Genomic DNA, 18,173 nt, shown 5'->3' on the forward strand with positions numbered 1-18,173 from the left:
AAAGCCCAGACCGTTCCCTTCAACCGCTGATTTTATGCACTAGTGACATCCTTTGGCTGAGCCTTGTATTGCGAAACAGGTTTCGTGACCCCATCTGCGGGGGTGCGATTCCAACCCCTTTCCAGCAGTCTGCAAAGTCCGTGTGAACTGTAATTACCTGCCCAATACCTCTGCAAGTTGCTAATTGGCCTCGTAGACGTTGGTACTGACAACTGCATAGTGACGGTCTCTCCTACCTGGAAGAAAAAAGCCCATTTCCTTACATAAAGCCTGTTCTGCCATGATAGCACTTGGCTCCTCATTAAATGCAGAGAAGTTGCTGTTACCTGGCCAGTGTGATTTTGAAACAGGCACGCGGGGCCAGGTTTGACGTAGTTCATCCACCGGCTCCCTCCCATCTAATGGTCCAGAATGAAAATACCTTGAAGCACCGTCTCGTCGCTTGTAAATAAACGGAAAGATAGGTTGAAGTAATCTGAGATCTTTTATTGAGCCGGCTGAACAGAAGACCTGCGTGAAGAGCTCTGAGCTGGCAGAGTGTTGTGTTGTGTCATGTTGGTCAGCAGCCATGGAATCGTGTTGCTATTGCTGAGTGGATTGTAGCGTGAGAGGAAAAATATAAGCATCTGCCTCTGTTTTTTCCTTTCTAAATTAAAAATTGGTTTACAGTGTCAGAGACACATGACAACTAACCTGGTTGCTCTTTTCTTGTCAGGTTGGTGACCAAATTGTTGAAATTAATGGAGAACCCACCCAAGGAATCACTCACACACGAGCCATTGAGCTGATTCAGGCTGGAGGGAATAAAGTTTTGCTGCTGCTGAGACCAGGGACTGGCCTGATACCAGATCACAGTACGTCATCTCAAGTGCTGTCTCATTTTGAGGACCCAAGGCAATAGAGTACTGTCTGATAAGGAAACGTTGGTGTTTGCTCACTGGAATAGTTAGCAGTTTCCTTTCTGACAGCTGTGCAGGTGTTCATATTTACTTTAAAATAAAAGGAATATTTTGAGTAAAAATAATGTATGCCAAGTACCTAGGAATACTACACGGTGTGAAATTACTGCATATTTGCAATTGTAGTAAGTTTCTCAGCTCTGTCCAAGCTAATCAAGTTTTCCTGTACAAATGTGATAATTAACAGATTGCCTTTTAATTTAAATTAAAATCCTCTAAGATATAGTAATCAGTTCAAAATGCCTATATTGTTAAGAATATTATTCCTGTACTGGTTTTAGCCTTCTAAATTACAGAACGCTTTGTTTTTCAATGCCAAAACTTCAGAAAGCAGGGAGAGAGACAGCTTTGCTCTCAGAATGGAGTGAGTTTGTTTAAAGGTGCAACTTCTGCATCCACAACAGGAAAGCACAAACTGGGGGGGGGGGGGGGGGGGGGGGGGGGGCGGAGAAGGACAGACAAAAAAGCAAATGCTTTCAGAAGCTCTGAGTTCCACTACAGAGCATGGAACTGATGATTTTGAGTCTGACTTAGGAAATGGTCAGAATCTACAAATCAAAAAGTCTTGAGGTCGTGGTAGTATTCTAAAGCAAAGAACACTTTCTCTCTGAGTTGTTCTGTGTTCTCTCTTTTAACTGTTGATGCCGACACCAAGATTAAACTTCTTAAATTGTAGGGTCACTTTTTCTGATTAAGAGCTTTTCAGTAACAGTAACCAACCATGAGTTCATCCTTTGAAAATTTTAAAACACACAGTTTGAACTACCACATAGTGTTGGGTTCAGTCATTTACAAGCAGCAACTGGCATCCGCTCAAGGGATAAAATCTGCTCAGAACTTTCTCCATGTCTTTCCTCCAGAGAGCTAGAAGATGGCCCTGAACATCTTACTGTTCCAACCTGCACAGCACAGTAAAATCAGTGAATTAGCACATGGCATAGAAACAGCCCATCTGTGATCTGCGAGGTCTGTTCTGTGCCGTCTTGCTAGATTCCTGGCTGGCTGGGTTTCTCTCTCACACTGAATTACCTTGTCATTAAGGGTGAAAGTTAAATATAGTCTTTGTGATCTGAGGAGCTTCTGTTAAGGCCCTCTTTAACACCAGCCTTTACAAGCTACAGGAGAGGGAAGCAGTGTGAGGGCACCTCCAGCTCTCTCCTTACTAACAGCGATTTAAGCTTCATATAATTGCAGCAGTGATAAATAGCATTTATTCTGCACCACAAGGGCTGCACAGGAGTTACCTGGAATCACTCCTGGCCCTCTGGCTCACAGAAATCTCCTGAGTCTGAGGTAGAAACACAGAATCGTAGAAGAGTCTGAAGAAACCTCTAGAGACCATCTGGTCCAGCCCTCTGTCCAAACTGGGGCCTGAGATTAGGTTAAGCAACTTGGATTAGATGGCAGCAGCGGAGAGGGGAAGGATTTTGTTGCCTCTTGTCTTGCTGTTGATCATACATTTCTGATTGAAATCTTGCTTGCTGTACTCTGTGATTTTGGTATGTAGTTCTGGGCTTTTTCTCTTCCTCCTTCAGGTTTGGCTCCTTCCAGTCTGTGTCCCTACGTGAAACCTGAGCAACATTAAGGGCTTTCAGTGCTTTTCTTGGTTTTTCCTTAAAGACTTGGTAAATCTGCATGTCTTGTGTTTCATCTCTTCCTATTATTAAAGTGCAAAGCTATGAATAACCTCAGCTTTTCACTGTTTTCAGTTTTCTTTTAGCACAGCAGTTTCAATTCATTGGTTTTCTTGTATTAAACAATGTAGGTCAGGGACTTCCCATTCTGCAATTTTGCTGTGTAGGTTCTAAAGCTGTGCTGATGCAAGACCGTGTCAGTCCCGCAGAGATCATGCCAGCACTCTAAGCACAAGTGTTTTTCCAAGATCACATCCTTGTGGTGGTTGTAGGTTGTGGAACAATGCAATATAGAAAACTGACCCGATCAGACTTTTAAGAGTATGCCACTACATAATCTTTTTTAAATTGAAGATTTCATATAACATCATGGAACCTCAGTAGTATGCACATTCCTATAACACTTAGTGATTTTTTTATTTTATTTTATTTTTAGTAATTTAGTCAAATCTCTCAATGTTCGCTTCCAGGTGATTGGGATAGTTATAATCCATCTTCGTCAAATGTAATATATGAAGAACAGTCACCATTATCTTCATCTTCGCATCCTGCTTCCCCATCTGAAGTGTGTTATTTACCAGTACCAGGAGAAGCTTTAACCAGAGTTCAGCTGTCTGAGAAACTGGAACAAGCAAAGAACACTGTGCCTGAAAAGAGAAGCACTTTAACTGAAAACCAGTTTGAGATGAAGCCTCAGTCTTCTCCCCAGAGAACAGAGAACAGATGGGAATGTCCCTCCAATCCTGGGTTTGAAATCACAAGAGGTAGCTTGGAAGCAGAGACCAGAGGAGACAGATCTGCAAGTCCAGAAAAGTTACGGGCTGCTGAGGGACACACTCACAGAGGATTCCACAGCCCCAGAAAAGGGGATCCTGAAAAAGCCTATGGCAATCTCTCACACAAATCTGACAGTTCCAGAAAGAGTGAGAGCAAAACCACAGAAATAGGGATGAACGATAGTAACAAAAAAGAGTATCCCAGTGGAAATCGGGGAAGGTCTGCCAGTCCCCAAAAGCATCTCGGTAAGCAAGGAAACACAGAAACAGTAGGCAGGTTACAAGAATATCAAGACAGAACAACTGGTGGTGATAAGATGCCTGTTGAGCAATTGAAAGGTGGAAATGGTAAAACAGGAGGCACCAGGAGAGACACGAAGCAGAAAACAACTGGAAAGACAGACGGGTGGTCTCCAGAGCGACGAGATGCAGCATTTGGCGAGAATATATTCCCATTCAGTGACTCTAGGAGAAATGCATTTGAGGATGAAAAAATAAGGAAATCAAGCTCTGGAGAGCCAAGTTCCAGCAGATTCAAAACTTCCAGTCTTTCCAATATTCCACTGCTTTCCATGGAGAAACAAAGGCGGCCAGAAACACAGGAGACTGTTACGCTGAACAAACAACACGGGGAGAGACACGTGGAGCTGCCTGATGAAACCAAAGATGATGGAATTTCCAAATCTGAGAGCAGTTCTCCAGTCAAGAAGACGCCGATAACTCCTGGACCTTGGAGGGTACCAAGCGCATGTAAAGTCACCCAAGCAGCAGGTGTGGCTGAAAAACGGGTTTGACTGATGCTTTTTTTTAGAACATGTTTTAATCAAGTTTCTAATAATGGTCATTTAAAAGCATTGTTTCTTTTCGCAAAATTGTCAATTTTTTCAGAAACTGGTTAGAGGGTGGAAAGTATTTGATTCGTTCTTAAATTATCTAAGCTGCATGAAGGACCTTTTGGATCGCTTAAATGAAACTCCTCCATAAGCTGCTGTCCCCTTGCCCTTTTGAAGGCGGTGTTCTGCTGCTCTCAACGTTGCACTGCTACGGCTTTCTCAGATAGTATTGTGAGTTCCTGAACAAAATTATTTAATGCCTATATTGCCAATGTGATCATGACTCACTTCTTGTTCTTGTGCCAAGTTATCTACTGTATCTGGTCAATCTGATCCTTGTATGTATTCCAGTCACAGAAGAGGCAAGGTTTTGTTTGAAATGGGTATTTGCTCAAGAGCATGTTGCATGTTTACATAGGAAATATGCATGTTCTTACTGGTTCAGTAAGAAGATGGATGAGTTGGTTCTATCAATTCTAGGGCAGCAAATGAGCCACTGATGCTGTTCAATTGATGTTTTTCTTAAATTTTTATACCTAATATAAAATCGTGTAGATAAAAATTATATTTGACATAATCGATGTTTTGTAATTTTGCTTTTTATGAACACAGCAAAATTGCTTTATTTTCTTGATTCATAAAGATGCTTATAACAACTGCTCACAAACATCTGTCCAAAAAAATTCCAGGTTCTGTTAAATAACATAATTCCTTTTGGTTTCAGTGTGGCGCTGTGTCATCCTTAGCATTCTTTGTAAATGTAATCAATGAGTGCACGTTCATTTTCAGCCTCATTGTGGTGCTGTAGACTGAAGTCCCATCTTTAATTATTTAATGGTAGTTAATTAGGAATTGGATTTTTTCCCTCTGTGGAGAGAACAACTGATCTTTAGGACAGAACCAGCCACCGTAGCTGCTTCTTAAATGAAGCTCTTGCCTGTGTACGTCAGAAGTCTCCTGTATTTTACTTTGAATGTGTGGTCTGTTCCAAGAGTGCTAAACAGGATGATTTACGGGGTACATGAAACTTAATATCTGTCATCTGGGCTAGAATACATATTTTAAAAAGAGAAATGTTGCCACTAGAATCTACTGACACATCAGTCTGTAAGAACAACAGACTGCATAAATTGAAGGGTTTTATTTTATTTGTAGTTTTAGTGATGATTTCCTGATGTGGTAGGTTTTTAATGACTGCAGAAGAGTGGTAAAAGGAGCCCACTGGTCCAGTTTGCAGAAGGAGGAAGAAGTGTAAAAGGTCAAATTTACTTACTTGGGATAAAATTCAAACTCAACACAATTTGCTCTTTGAAAGGGAGTGTGTGACTATCTTGTTTTGGCTTTGAAACATTCTGTGTTTTTAAAGCTCAGTGAAGCACGGTGCATCAGTTCCGAGTTGACTCCTTCAGCCGTAGCGATGACTACTCAAACAGCTTTTTTAACAAAGACTTGGAAAATCAAATGGGCTTTAAAGCAGACCTGAATGGTGCTCTGCTGCTTGGCATTGGATGATCTGTTGAGATTTGCTGTGTAGCATAATACATACAAATACTCCATCTTGTGGAGTATGACTGTGAAAATATTTAATACTTTGAAGTAGCCTATGTAGATATTAACCATGTATTCTTAACAAGAGATGCCGTTTTATGTTGAGTTGTATGCACTTGCCCTAACCACTGAATACAGTAACAAATTCAGACGTTTAATACAAAGACAAATTAGCACCACTGAAATTATTTCCCTGTCATCAACCACCCCTATATTTTTTCTGTATGTTAATGTGACCTGATTTAGTGTCTTACCCGTGTGTGATTTCTCCTTCCATGGAACTTGTATCTGTACTTACTGTATCAGATGTCTTAGCAACGTGGCCTTGGAATGCTAAGCAATGTATGGATGTACTGGGTGTAAATGTTTATATATTGTACAGCACCTTTATACATACTTCTGAGGTTCTGACTAGAGAGAGACCTGTAAATCGCTCATTATTTTTTATATAGATATTAAAGAGAAACTCCAGTTCATGGCCTGTTGGTTCTGCACTGTATAAAATAGATTCTTTGTTGACTCTCAGTGATACTTTAAACAGCTAAATCTACGACCCAGGTTTTCCCCACAAACATAATACTCTTCTGGAAAACAAATGCAATTTATTATTAGAAGTTTCCTTGACTCCCTGTTCTAATAACAAATGTTCAACAAAGGTATTCAAAAAATCATCAAGTCGTGTAGAAACAGTTGTTAATGATGAAATACTTGTACTGTAGGTTTATTTGTACATTTTGATATATAAAATTGTCATCTCCTTTTACATCTTACAACTTTTCCTTGTACAGAAAATAGCTGTAAACAATTTGCTACCAAAATTCTTACGCCATCTTACCCCTTATGTGAAAGAATGAAACTATAAAAAGACATTCCTCAGTTTTTGCTTTTTTTGTTATTAATAAATAGAAGATAGTAGAGTCAGTGAAGGAAAATGGAAGTTTAACAGATGTCTTTAAAACATTTTGTTTCTCTCCTCTGCCCTTTTCTATGCATTCGTTACTTTTGGCTGAGGAAGGGGAAGCCTTTGCCACATCTCTTGCACTGGGCAGATTTCTTCCTCAGGTCCTCGCTGCGAGGCTCCGCCGTGGTGTGGAGCTGCAGCAGCTGCTCCCCCCACTGAGCAAAGCCAGCTGCCCAAAACGATGCGTCCTAAGAAGATGATGCCCCTGGGCCAGCTACTCGTATTTGGCCCCATTAACTCTGTGTGTGCATGCCATGGGATAACTTTGCTGACTGCTTAGACCAGTTTATTCTGGATGTTGTAGAACGGTAAAGCAGAGGGAGAACTTTTGATATGTACACTGAGAATCTGTTTTAAAAATCATGATCGCAGATTTCCGTAGTTTGAGAGCACCTCTGCTTTTTGCCCAAGCTACTGGTTCTCTTCACTGGTCCTTCTGGTGGAGAGGGCTGAGTGTTCGTTCGGTCAGTTCACGGTTTAATTTTCCATAACTGAAAAGAGATGCTGAGAGTGAGTACAGGTGTGAACGCCACAGGGGGCCAAAAGCTTTTCATCTACAGGGGAGAGTGGGGGGGGGGTCTGCTTTGTCCCCCCTGTGCTGAGGGCTCGGCTCAGCAAGCTCCCGTGTAAGGGGGAGCCACAGGAGGACCGTGTCTTCAGGCTGAAGGGAGAAACCCAGGACTCTGACTAACGGCTTGAAGTGGGCACTGAAGTCCTCAGCGGGGCTGAAATTTGTCAGCCCCCTCCTTCCCCACCACAACTGGCTCAGGGCGAGGGAGAAGAGCCTCATGGAGAGGGAGCCCAGTTCAAACCTTTCTGCTTGGTGGGAGGAATTGGGCAATGGTACAAAAGTGACCCCTACAAGATGTTCCGTGAGTGATGGGAGTTATACTTACTCTGATATTGAATCCTAGAAGATCACTTACAACACCTGAGACAGCAGAGAGTATTACAACACGTGTTATATTGTAGATTAATGGATTCATGGTCAGTCCATACAGCCTAAATGGAGTATCTAACTCCTGCAGTGGAAAGGAAGGGGAGGTAAAGTCCATTAGGGTTCATCCATACCAGAAGCAATTAATCCTCTGACTTTCAGCTTAATACTGGCTCTCTGGCAGACCTTGCTAACCGTGCACTGCCTCAGCGTCCTTTCTTACAGGAACATACAGGAATTCCCACTTTGTACTTCAGGCCTCCCAGCTCAGCCGTGTTTTCTAACAGCCGTGCTGCATCTCAGAAGTCTCCTTTGTAGCAACACCGGCTGCGTAACAAGAGCTTGGTACGACAGGCTGCTGAATGTGCCGAGGCTCATTTATGTCACTCAGACTATGCTCTTTCTTTTCCAAATACCTGCTTTGCTACTGTCAACAAGCTTCAACATAGAAGCTGCTGAAGGAAAAGGAGATTTAAGCAGTAGGGAGCTGTGCCGTGTTCACACCAGCCTCTCACTTACCTAAATCACAATAAGCTGCTACTAATCACATGTTTGCAGCACTAGTTAACCACATTGGTCTTGTGTTGCTTGATCTTATGCCATAGGCTGTGGAAAGACAGAGAAACTCCCTTTGTGAGAACTGACTTACCTAACAAAGAGAAGAGAAATGGGAAGAGCAAAACCACAGTCATTGTCATTAGTCATTGCTTCCATAAAATTTAGTACCTGTTTGTTTTTAGGGGGAGCAGTTTACCTTCAGTAGCTTTGTAGATAGTTTCAGAACGTTGTTTACAAGAGAGAGCTGCTCTTTCTTATTTGGCTTCTTCTCCATCTTTAGGTATAAGTTTATCTGCGACAGAGGGACATTACAGATCAGGTGTTGATACTCCAGCACTAGCCCCCAGCTAATTTCTAAGAGAAATTAAGAGTCATTTTTCTGTTTACCGTCACTCCTAGAGAAGTGGTTCATCCACTGACAGAATTTAGCAGTGATAACGGTTCTTTTCCTGATTGACATGGTTAACACAAACACGTTAACCCAGAGATAAAAATAGTGTAGAATTTTAGAATTTGAATCTGTCCAAATGTTTAAGAGCTCATCCCTCCCCAGGTGTACAGTGTTTTATTGCCTTCTGTCCAGCACAAGGGTTGATTTCTAAATTTTAAAATTTGATCACAGTATTTTTTAAGCTGGTTTGAAATGCAATAATTATATCCAAACAAACCACAAAGCAAAAGGGAGAACAAGCTAAATTAAGATACCTGTTCAGTGAGCAAAATTGAAATATTACTGTATTTCTTGTTGGTTTCAGAGCCCAAAGATGCCAGACGTAGTAAGAAGAGAAGAAGTGCTGCCTCCCAGATTAGGAACTCCCAGTTGTAAGCTGCATTCAGAAATGTTTTGTGACCCTTAAGAACCTGTATTAGGGGGGGGGAAAAAAAAAAAAAGGTCAGTAGTGAGTAACGTGCCCGTTCTTGGGAAAAGTGCAGAAGCATTGCCCTTACTGCTCCGCAGACATCCATGCTCTGTGGCTGCTGACAGTTCTTCCCTTGAAGTGTAATTCATTCATGTCACTGGGTTAAAGCAAAAGGTCTTGTTTCTAACCTGGCTTTAGCTTGTAATTTGGTTTTTTTCTTTCCGCTTAGAAGAGGATGCTTGTTCTTGCTCTTTCCTCCCTCCAGTTAACAGTCAATGTAATGGCAGTGCCTTTCCTCTCATGGGTGCTCGTCCCACTGGCAGCCTCAGACCACCTAGGCCGGGCTAAGCTGGTTCTGCCTTTCCCAGTATGTGCTCGCCGAGTCTAATGCAGCAGGACTGGGATTGTCATCGCTTTCCCCAGAAACCCGCAGCACACAGCAGCAGTCACAGTGGCAAGAGTTAGTATCTACTAATCTTTTTTTGTTTACTAATAAAATTTACTAATCTAATTTGCTACCGCAACTGCACCCGCATGGTCTCAAGAACTTCCCGAAATATTGTAATTAATCTCTTGCCAAAACCAAAGAAACCCAAGGGAACAGCCCCAGCATTGACACTGCTTACTGAAACACAAGGTTTAAAAGGTGTAACTAATAGTTACTGACATGCTTTGCAACAACAGTGGCTAGAGAGGATGCTGCAGTTGGCCCCCTTAAATAAAATGTCCTGTGAACCTCTGAGGTACTTGGGCAGGCTTTTGTGCAGAAAGGACAGGGCTGTCTATGTCCTGAAATTTTCCTAATGATTACAAAAACTCAGACTTTCCTCTGCATACATAAGAGAATTAATATCTATTACCAACTAAACATTACAAAGCTTTTAAAAAATGCAAAACATTCCACATTACTTTGAAGACAAACGGCTACAGTTCAAGCACCTATGGGCTGGCAAAAGAAAAGCCTCCAGCACTTTGGGAGTTTTCCCCCTACTTCTTAAAAAAAAAAAAAAAACCAAACACCAAACAAACACGTTAAAATCTCACCTGGGCACAGCATATAAAAGCAATTGAAAGAGCCAGTAAAAAGATCGATGATACGACAACGTCCACCGATCGCTGGGGGCCTCGCCTCTGCAGAAACAAAGACAGAGTCAGGTCTGAGGCGGGATGCAGAGCTGTCCAGGCTCATCACAAACAGCTGCAGCTGCTGAACCGTTCGGCCAGCGCTGTCCAAGTGCTGGAAGCAGAGAGGTAAAGGACACGCACCGAGAGACGGGGCTACTCCCCTGCAATGATCACACCTTGGGTCAGCACTCACCTTCAGGTAGGAACGAAGGGATAACCAGATCTTAATGTTTTCTACCTTCTTGAGTCTAAAGTGAGGAATTTCATATTTCCTGGCTTTCCGAGCAGATGTAATGTGACTAAAAAGCTTGGCAAACAAAAACCTCTGTGAATTAAAAACAAAAATACGCATACACAAATTAGTCTACAACAAAAAAATATTGCTGCGTGGTAACTGGCAGAAGAGGTCAGCCTTGCGGCATGCTGCAAAAGCCAGCTGGGGGGACCCTGGTGCCCAGCCTCCCAAGTAGATAACTACAGTCACCTTGTGTATGGCAGAGGGAGAACTGCTGTTGCTGCGACGCGAGATTAACCACAGAGCTCTCACTGAAACAGAAAGTAACACCAGCCTGCCTGCCACTCAACACTTACAGCCACTTTGACAAAGCTACTGTCCACAGTTGTGAGAGGGCTGAGGGCGATGCAGCCGCCTAAGCTAATGCTCCATCCTAGAACAGGCCAGCTAAGCTGGCTGCTTCTTCCCAAAGAGCTCTATGCTGAAGCGTTCACGTCCATGCGGAGTGCCATTTCAACACGTTTAAAAGGTTGGGTTTCCCTTGGGGCCAGGCTAAGCAGGGGGAGCACAGGGGTCAGGAAGGCTACTGACAGGTTTAAGTTCGTGACTGATGAACACGAGTCTTACCGGAATCTCCTACCTAAACTTCTGGGGCCTCTTAGCAGCTTTGACCCTTCAGCCTGCTGAAACATGCTTGTCTTGCCAGCGTCTTCTGTGATGGGCAGCATGGTTTTGGTACAATGCCTGCCCTGGGGCTCAGGAAAGGCAACAGTCCATTTAAACCTACCTGTTTGTATGTTCTCTCAGCGACACACATCATGAAGAAAAACATCCAAGTTAAGCAAAGTCTTTCAAGGAAGTTGATCGCAGACAGAACAATAACAGGGATGCTAGCAGGTGCTCCACAGAAGATGTGCAGAAGCTCCTTTAGAGAGATGGAGCACAGCTGCTCCAGGTTATCTGTGCGGAAGAGTCTGTAGAGGAACGGTAGGAACGCTAATCCAATGGTGATGACGTTTCCCAGCATCTGATACCCCGCTCCTTGCTGGTAGGCGTTAACCTGGCAAGCAGGAACAAAAGTAGGCTGATTACCCAGGGTTTTGCATCAAGGAAAAGGCATGCTGCTGTGGCAGCATGAAATCAAGCAAGCATTCCATTCCCCTTCCCTTCAAAGGGCATAACCTAAAATAGTTCCACCCACTTCAGTCCAAAACGAACGACAATCAATCAGTCAATAAATAATAAAACCACCACCTTCAGCACACTGCAGCTGACAATGATCAGCACTCGCCAGTCTCAACAGGACTTCCTCAATTTTGGTTTACGCAATTTTGAAGTAAGAACATTTGGGACAGCTGTGTTTACCACTGAAGAGGGACCACTTTTATACTGCACTTCATATCTGCACGTATTGCTACTTTCAGGTTTTTGGGTGGTTGCTTTTTAAAGCGTGAGGGAAGGTTGCGATGCCTTACAGCCCTCTTACCCTGCTCATGATAATCCCACTGATCTCCAGCACAGACATGTCCACCTTCTTACAGTCATTCCCTTCCCAGATCAGCGCGCTCACTTTTGCAGATGCTGGACTTGTGTTCTGCAGCCAAAACAAATGGTTCTATAAAAGAGAAAAGAATGCAAAAGACGTATAATCGCTTTCTGTCCTGCTATTAAATAAAGCTTTTCCCTAGAAAACATTTAGATTGAGAGGGGGTTCCAACTCTGGGTTTGGGTGAAATACTTTGTGTTGGGATTAGCAGTGCTCCAGATAATACTGGCAGGAAGGAGGGAGCTGATAGTTGATACTACTTAGATCATTCCGGACTTCCGTGTGATTAGCACAGCTGACAGAATGGGCTCATCCAGCAGTAGGTTTCTCACATTATACCAACACCACTCAGATGTGTCTTCCATCATATTTGGGCAGATGGGGAAAAGGCGGGGGGGGGGGGTTGTGTGGAGTCTTTCATTGTATTCCCAGCTCCTGGATACAAATCAACAAACCTGCTGGAAAACATCTTCCTTCACATCCCGCCTGGTGCCTCTCACAGTCATTTCCTCACTGTCGCTGGTGCAGGACGAGCGACATTCTGGCCCGTGAAGCAGATCGTCCCAAAGCATGTCTTCTGTCTCAGAGTCGTGGCGAGTGCTTTCTGAGTCTCCCCGGCTCACACTGCAGCTCCGGGATCCCACGCTAATGCAGGACCTCACGTCCTTTGAAGAAGAGCAAGATTTATATAGCACAGCCCCGTGCACCGATGTGCAGAAACACCTCCTCCTCCTACCAGCAATCAGCTACATCGGCTTCCCAGGGCAGCTGAGCACTCCCATCACAGCCGCCGGGTCCCAGGTGTGACAGACACTATTGCTCCGGGACCGTTTCTGCAACCAGCTTTTCTACACAGGAAGTCACACAGCATCAGCTCTCCACCTCAGTTCCAAACTTTACGACACAAAAATTGACTTATTCATTCTAATGCAAAAGTTTCCTGGCTTTTGCATCATCTCTTAAGATTTCATTTCTATTTTGTATTTATTTATAGATTTTTGTATTTAGAATTCGATATTCATGTATTTTATTTCTACTTTATTTTCAGGTGGATGGAGTGGCAGGGGGTGAGATAATGAAGTGAATGAGTATATATCACAGAACAGATTGATTTATTTATTTATTTTAAAATCGAAATTTATTAGCATAAAAGTTACAATACAGTGCTGCCCCCCCAAACCACAAGAGTAATTGCAGCAATTCAACATGAGCAATTAGAGGCAGCTTGGGCCATACTGCACTGCCAACAGAGTGGTTTTGTTTGATTTGTTTCTGTTAAACAAAGTAGTATACTCACAATTGTGAACAAAGTTTACAAAGCTGCAAAGCAGCAGGGAAGGAGGCCACACCTTACACCTGAATTTAATACCCCATTTAATCACGGTCTGTGCTGAAGGGAAGAAAGTCCCTGCTCTGGCCAGGCTCAGTAAAATCTCTGGAACTTATGACCGTACCTGACTATACAATGTGGATTCTAGTTCAGATTCCACGACACTATCAGAGTCTCTGGCACCTTTCAGGGCTTGCTTCACCTGCCAAAACCAAAGGAAAACCAGCTTGTTATCCATAGCAAAGGACCGTGTGGAAAATGGCACAAATTCAACATGAGTACCTGTGAGACAGCCTGGTTCAGAGAAACAAGAGGCCTCTTTTTCTTCTCTTCATAGCTATTGTCACTGGAGGCCACTTCTATGTTCTGGAATAACAAGACCTTTTGTGCCACCGCTTCAGCATCCTCCTCGCTGGAAAGCTCGTCAGAAACACCACCCCTGCTGGTGCAGTCGTCCTAGAAATACAGGCACTGATAAAGGCCCAGCCTATGAGCTGCATCAAACCAAAGGCCCAAAGCCAGTGCTGCCACTACGCTGGTACGCACAGTGATCTCTCATCAGTTGCAAAAGCCAGCAGACGATGACCCCCACAGAACATGCAGAAACAGAATCCAACAGCATCACAGATACACCACAAATTTACACTCGTTAACCCCCTCTTGCCTTGCCACAGAGGTAACAAGAGGGAACCTCGGGTGGGGTGGAGTCAGATTTGGGGCAACGCAGGGAAGAGGAAAAGGCAGCAGCAGCTCTTGGCTATGTCTTGCCAGCAACCTTAAGCCCGGGAGAACAGATGCATCTGTAAGCTGGTGGCTAGCAGACCTGAAATCGTGAGATGACACCTAGCTCTGTGCCTCTCCAAATGCCTAGAGGCAGAGGCCTTGGGATGGCGGAGTACTACAGTGTTCCGCACAGATTCTCATTTAAGTTCTTCATGTGGGAGTTAGCACCTTACCAACCTCAAAAGTAACTCCACAGAGCTTTCTGGTTTAGGGATTTCAACAGAGGTCACAATGCTTTACCTCCATCTTTCTCTCTTCCCAAGGGATGTTTCCATCTACTTTCCTGCCTTCCCTCTGAGAGCATATGACAGGGAACTGTTTGCAAGGCAAATTATTTTACAGGACTGCTCTTGAAAACTGTCATTTTATTTATTTTTAATCATTATCGCAGTCTTCCTTAATATCTTGTGATTAGAAGTCTCTACAACTAAATGCACACTTGGGCAAAACAACAAGCCTTTTCCAGGCTTGTCATATCAGCACCCTGTCAGCTGTTCAGCCGAGAACGAGAAAGGGTTTTTACATTTCTGGTATGCCAGCAAAGATTAGCAGAAGAATGGAGTATCTTGTATTAGATCAAACCATACAGTTAAGTTTCAACAAACTTTTGGGCACATACAGAATACACTGAAATTTGCGACTTCAGATGGATCTTTCCTGCTAGTACCTGATGGCTCTTTTCCCCATCGGAAAGTTTATTTTTCTCTTTGAAGTGCAACAGCCTGTATTCAGATCTGGCGTGTCTGTGTTTAATGCCATTATTCACAGCATTCACACCATTTTCTGTCTCAGTCCCTTTCTCAGCTACCAGCTTTACTCTTCTAATCCTATGAGAGAAAATAAATTGAATGATTTTATGTCAGAGAAAAACTCTTGAAGAAAAACATCACGGTCTCTTTCACTTGCCACACGGGTTCGCCATTAAACAATACAGCTAAAGGAATACGTAATTGTCTTCTGCTGACAGGCTCTGTGTGTCCTGATTCTGTTGAAGAGTCTTGTATCAGCTTCACTCTCACTGGATGGTTCTTTAGTAACTCTAATAGTATGTTAAAACTTCTAAACCAAGAAGGAATATTTTTCTTGTTATTATTTTGAAATACATAACAATTCCGAAAAAAAAGCCTTCTCATCAAGAGAAAGGACCTCTCAGTTGAAAACTCATCAAGAAACTCACCTGAGAAAACAGTAGGAAGACAATGAAATATTATCCCAAACAATCCATCCTCCTTTTCCTCGAGTTACTTTTAGAAAAAGCGAGGTGGTAAAGTGGGATGACTATTCAAGCAACTTAAAATAGAAGGCACAATTGCTTCTGGAAATCAGGCAAAACAGCAATATAATTTGAGCATGCACATTCAAGAAAGGCCACTTATCTGACAAATAAAAATAAGTTCCGCCACTTTCTGCAACTCATTCTAATGCTCAGCTTTAGCTACACCATGAGATATGGCATGATCTCCTAATAAGGATATACTACAAATTCATGAGGAGTCAGCCTCCTACAATACCAAGAGTGGCTTCAGTTCAAAAGAAACTAATTGGCAGACTTGGGGGATGTCAGTGACAGTACACATTCTGTCTTCATTTTCCAGACATCGAATTGTTCACAGTGTCATTACAAATACAACAAACCCAGTGAAGATCACATACCTCCTTCGGAAAAGCATACTAAATAAATTGTTAACAATGGATGCAGATTCAGACTGCTCTTCTTTACTGTTTTTGTCAGAAGACCAACTGTTCCCATCGACACCCACAGATTTGCGTAACTTCCTGATTTTTAAAAAAAGGAGAATTACATTTGCATAGCAAGCTACTTTTAGGTCTTTCCTAAAAGATCTGAATCAGATCTGAACAGCTTTTTAGATGCTATTTTTCTTAAGTCATGCAGACAGAATGCTTATTTATAAACAAAATAAATTTTCTTCGGATTAACCAGAGTTATGCAGGACACCAGTGTATCACTAGTAAAGGATACAACAGACAAAATCCGGGAGAAATCTTTGCTGCAGAAACCTGATAGAGGCAAAACTCTATCCTCATCCACCAACCCGCATCCAAATCTATTCTGTCAGGGTCTAAACTGAGTCCGATGCCTAACAGTCAAATATCTAGTAGGTGGACCGTGACATCTCCCACATGCACAAACTGCCAGCAATGAATCCACCACAGTCATCTCTGTCATCATTTCCCTGTTCTCAACACACATCAGCGACTCCCTGCAGTCAATGCCAAAGCTGGGCACCAGACTGGTTTGCAAAACCTTGAGGATGCCTTTCCCCGCAGAATGCCCTCCTCTGGACACAAAAAGAAACGATTAAAAAGCTAGAAAGAGAAGGCCCAGCTGGCAACTAAACCAGACCTATCATAGCTTGGTAAATCTGCAGCATCTGTCTGGTTATGAGGAGATCACAAGCAGGGCAGAAAATACTCATTTTCACAGTTATAGTTAAATAACATAGAAAAATAGAAGAGATTTACCCGTTAACTTCTACCATGAGCAATCCATCATATGCTCTGATGCAATAAACGAACCTGTTACCCCACTCACCTCCTTCGCCTGCTGAGCCCGTTGTTTCCTGAAGGCTTGTTGATCTGGGTGGACACTATTTGACAGTGAACAGTTCCCATCAGCAACATTAGGCACATTGGTCCCATGACTTCACTTGCATTCACAACAGGCATCATGAAATACAACACAACTGCTATGACTGGAAAGGAGAAAATTGTATCAAATGCAAAAATGAAAGAGCACTGCCCAATTCTTTGGTCATCACTATTTACTTTTACTCTGGTTTATAATTTCTGCAAATAGTAGTGCCACACATCTTGAAATCTACATTAAGCAGGTTTCAGAGGGGAACCTTATGCTTTATGAGATTACGGATGACAAAACTATGTTACGTTCCTTGCAGAAAAAGGACTGTGGCACAGACTGCTGCCAGCCCTTACCTTGCATAATGTAGAGCACCAGGAGCCACGTAAAAATACGCTGGGAAGTGACCTGTATCCACCACTGGCTGAATAATGGAAAAAATACAACTCTGACAATTCCTTTCCGAGTTAGGGATGTCCAAGGAATGTCAGGCTTGGCTTTGGCAAACGTAGAGCCTTGGAATAAAAGGAAAAACGAACAAGTCACTAATCACGAATTACAAGAATTTGCTCACTTATGGCTTCCCTTTTGGCCAAAACCAAACCCTGCCAGAACACTGCGGCTCGGGAGGGTGACAGCAGCCCAGCTTCAGGCACTCGTCCAAGCTACGGCACTCGAACAGGCCTGGGGGAAGCTGCCCCTTGCCTTATCGCAGCACACCGGCTGCTGAGCCCCCCCGAGCCCGCTCTCAGCCGCCCCGCGCCCCTCCTGCCGCCGCTATCGGCGTGTCTGCGCTCCCTCCACGCTGAGGGGGGCAAGCACGGGCAGCCGGACCTCCGGTAAGGTCCTGGGCTTCGGCGGCGCCCTGAGCCGCTGCCGCCACGAAGCTGCGTGACTCCGGCTGCGGGAGCCGCTTCGCAGCTCCGGAGGGAGCCGGCCGGCCCTTCCCCCGGCGGAAAGCGGCTGCGCGGGGCCGCCGGCCACCGGCATCTCTCCCGGGACTGCTCACCTCGGATTAAGTCCACGTCGATCAGGTCAGGCTGGATGTGACCCTTCTTCTTAGGCTTGTTTTTGAAGCCCTACGGAGCCGAAAACAAAGGCCTGTTAGGCGCCAGGGGAGCCGGACCCAGGCTGCGAGGGCGGCGGGAGCGCCCGGCCGCCGCCGTTACCTTCATCTCGGTCTGCTCGATGGACTTCTCCCATATCTGCTGGTCGTAGGCCCCGATCTGGAAGGAGAGGAGGCTGAGGGCACGGCCGGGCCCGCGCCCGCCCGCGCCGCGCCACACTCACCTTCTTCTGGTACCAGGAAATGGCATCCCTGTCGCGAGAGGCCATGGGGCGCCGCGGGGCACCGGCGAGCTCGGGGCGGCCCGGCCCCGGCCCCGGCCGCTGTTACCCTGGAGACCGCCGCGAGCCCGGTGCTCGACTGGCTCCGCCTGCCCCCGGCCCGCCCCCACCCAGGCAGCACTAGCAGAGCGCCGAGCGCCGC

The 18,173-nt window shown here is 44.3% G+C and overlaps 2 protein-coding genes across 18 annotated transcripts in view; one reads left to right on the forward strand and one right to left on the reverse strand.

The window, feature by feature from the left end:
- The window catches only part of MAGI3 (membrane associated guanylate kinase, WW and PDZ domain containing 3), a 73,283-nt gene extending 67,029 nt beyond the window's left edge, over positions 1-6,254 (forward strand). The window contains exons 20-22 of one of the 2 annotated variants that reach the window (XM_055728177.1): positions 716-854; positions 2,495-2,584; positions 3,064-3,198. In XM_055728177.1, coding sequence (XP_055584152.1) covers positions 716-854; positions 2,495-2,544 — 189 coding nt within the window. In that variant the 3' untranslated portion in view covers positions 2,545-2,584; positions 3,064-3,198. Of the gene's footprint in view, positions 1-715; positions 855-2,494; positions 2,585-3,063 lie in introns of both variants that reach the window. The other variant, XM_055728176.1, reaches the window with a different exon arrangement.
- Positions 6,255-6,440: 186 nt separating this feature from the next.
- The window catches only part of LOC102056068 (protein PHTF1), a 31,142-nt gene continuing 19,409 nt past the window's right edge, over positions 6,441-18,173 (reverse strand). Inside the window, exons 1-18 of one of the 16 annotated variants that reach the window (XM_027816482.2) lie at positions 17,975-18,134; positions 17,854-17,910; positions 17,694-17,763; positions 17,041-17,199; positions 16,640-16,799; positions 15,739-15,861; positions 14,753-14,912; positions 13,585-13,758; positions 13,427-13,504; positions 12,428-12,637; positions 11,913-12,041; positions 11,214-11,486; positions 10,385-10,516; positions 10,111-10,197; positions 8,912-9,067; positions 8,403-8,498; positions 7,608-7,733; positions 6,441-7,202 (exon numbers count right to left, since the gene is read on the reverse strand). In XM_027816482.2, coding sequence (XP_027672283.2) covers positions 7,182-7,202; positions 7,608-7,733; positions 8,403-8,498; positions 8,912-9,067; positions 10,111-10,197; positions 10,385-10,516; positions 11,214-11,486; positions 11,913-12,041; positions 12,428-12,637; positions 13,427-13,504; positions 13,585-13,758; positions 14,753-14,912; positions 15,739-15,861; positions 16,640-16,799; positions 17,041-17,199; positions 17,694-17,763; positions 17,854-17,910; positions 17,975-18,019 — 2,256 coding nt within the window. In that variant the 5' untranslated portion in view covers positions 18,020-18,134 and the 3' untranslated portion in view covers positions 6,441-7,181. The other 15 variants (XM_055728178.1, XM_055728190.1, XM_055728188.1 and 12 more) reach the window with 15 other exon arrangements.

Source organism: Falco cherrug, chromosome 16 (genome assembly GCF_023634085.1).
Source record: "Falco cherrug isolate bFalChe1 chromosome 16, bFalChe1.pri, whole genome shotgun sequence".
NCBI classification, from domain to species: domain Eukaryota; kingdom Metazoa; phylum Chordata; class Aves; order Falconiformes; family Falconidae; genus Falco; species Falco cherrug.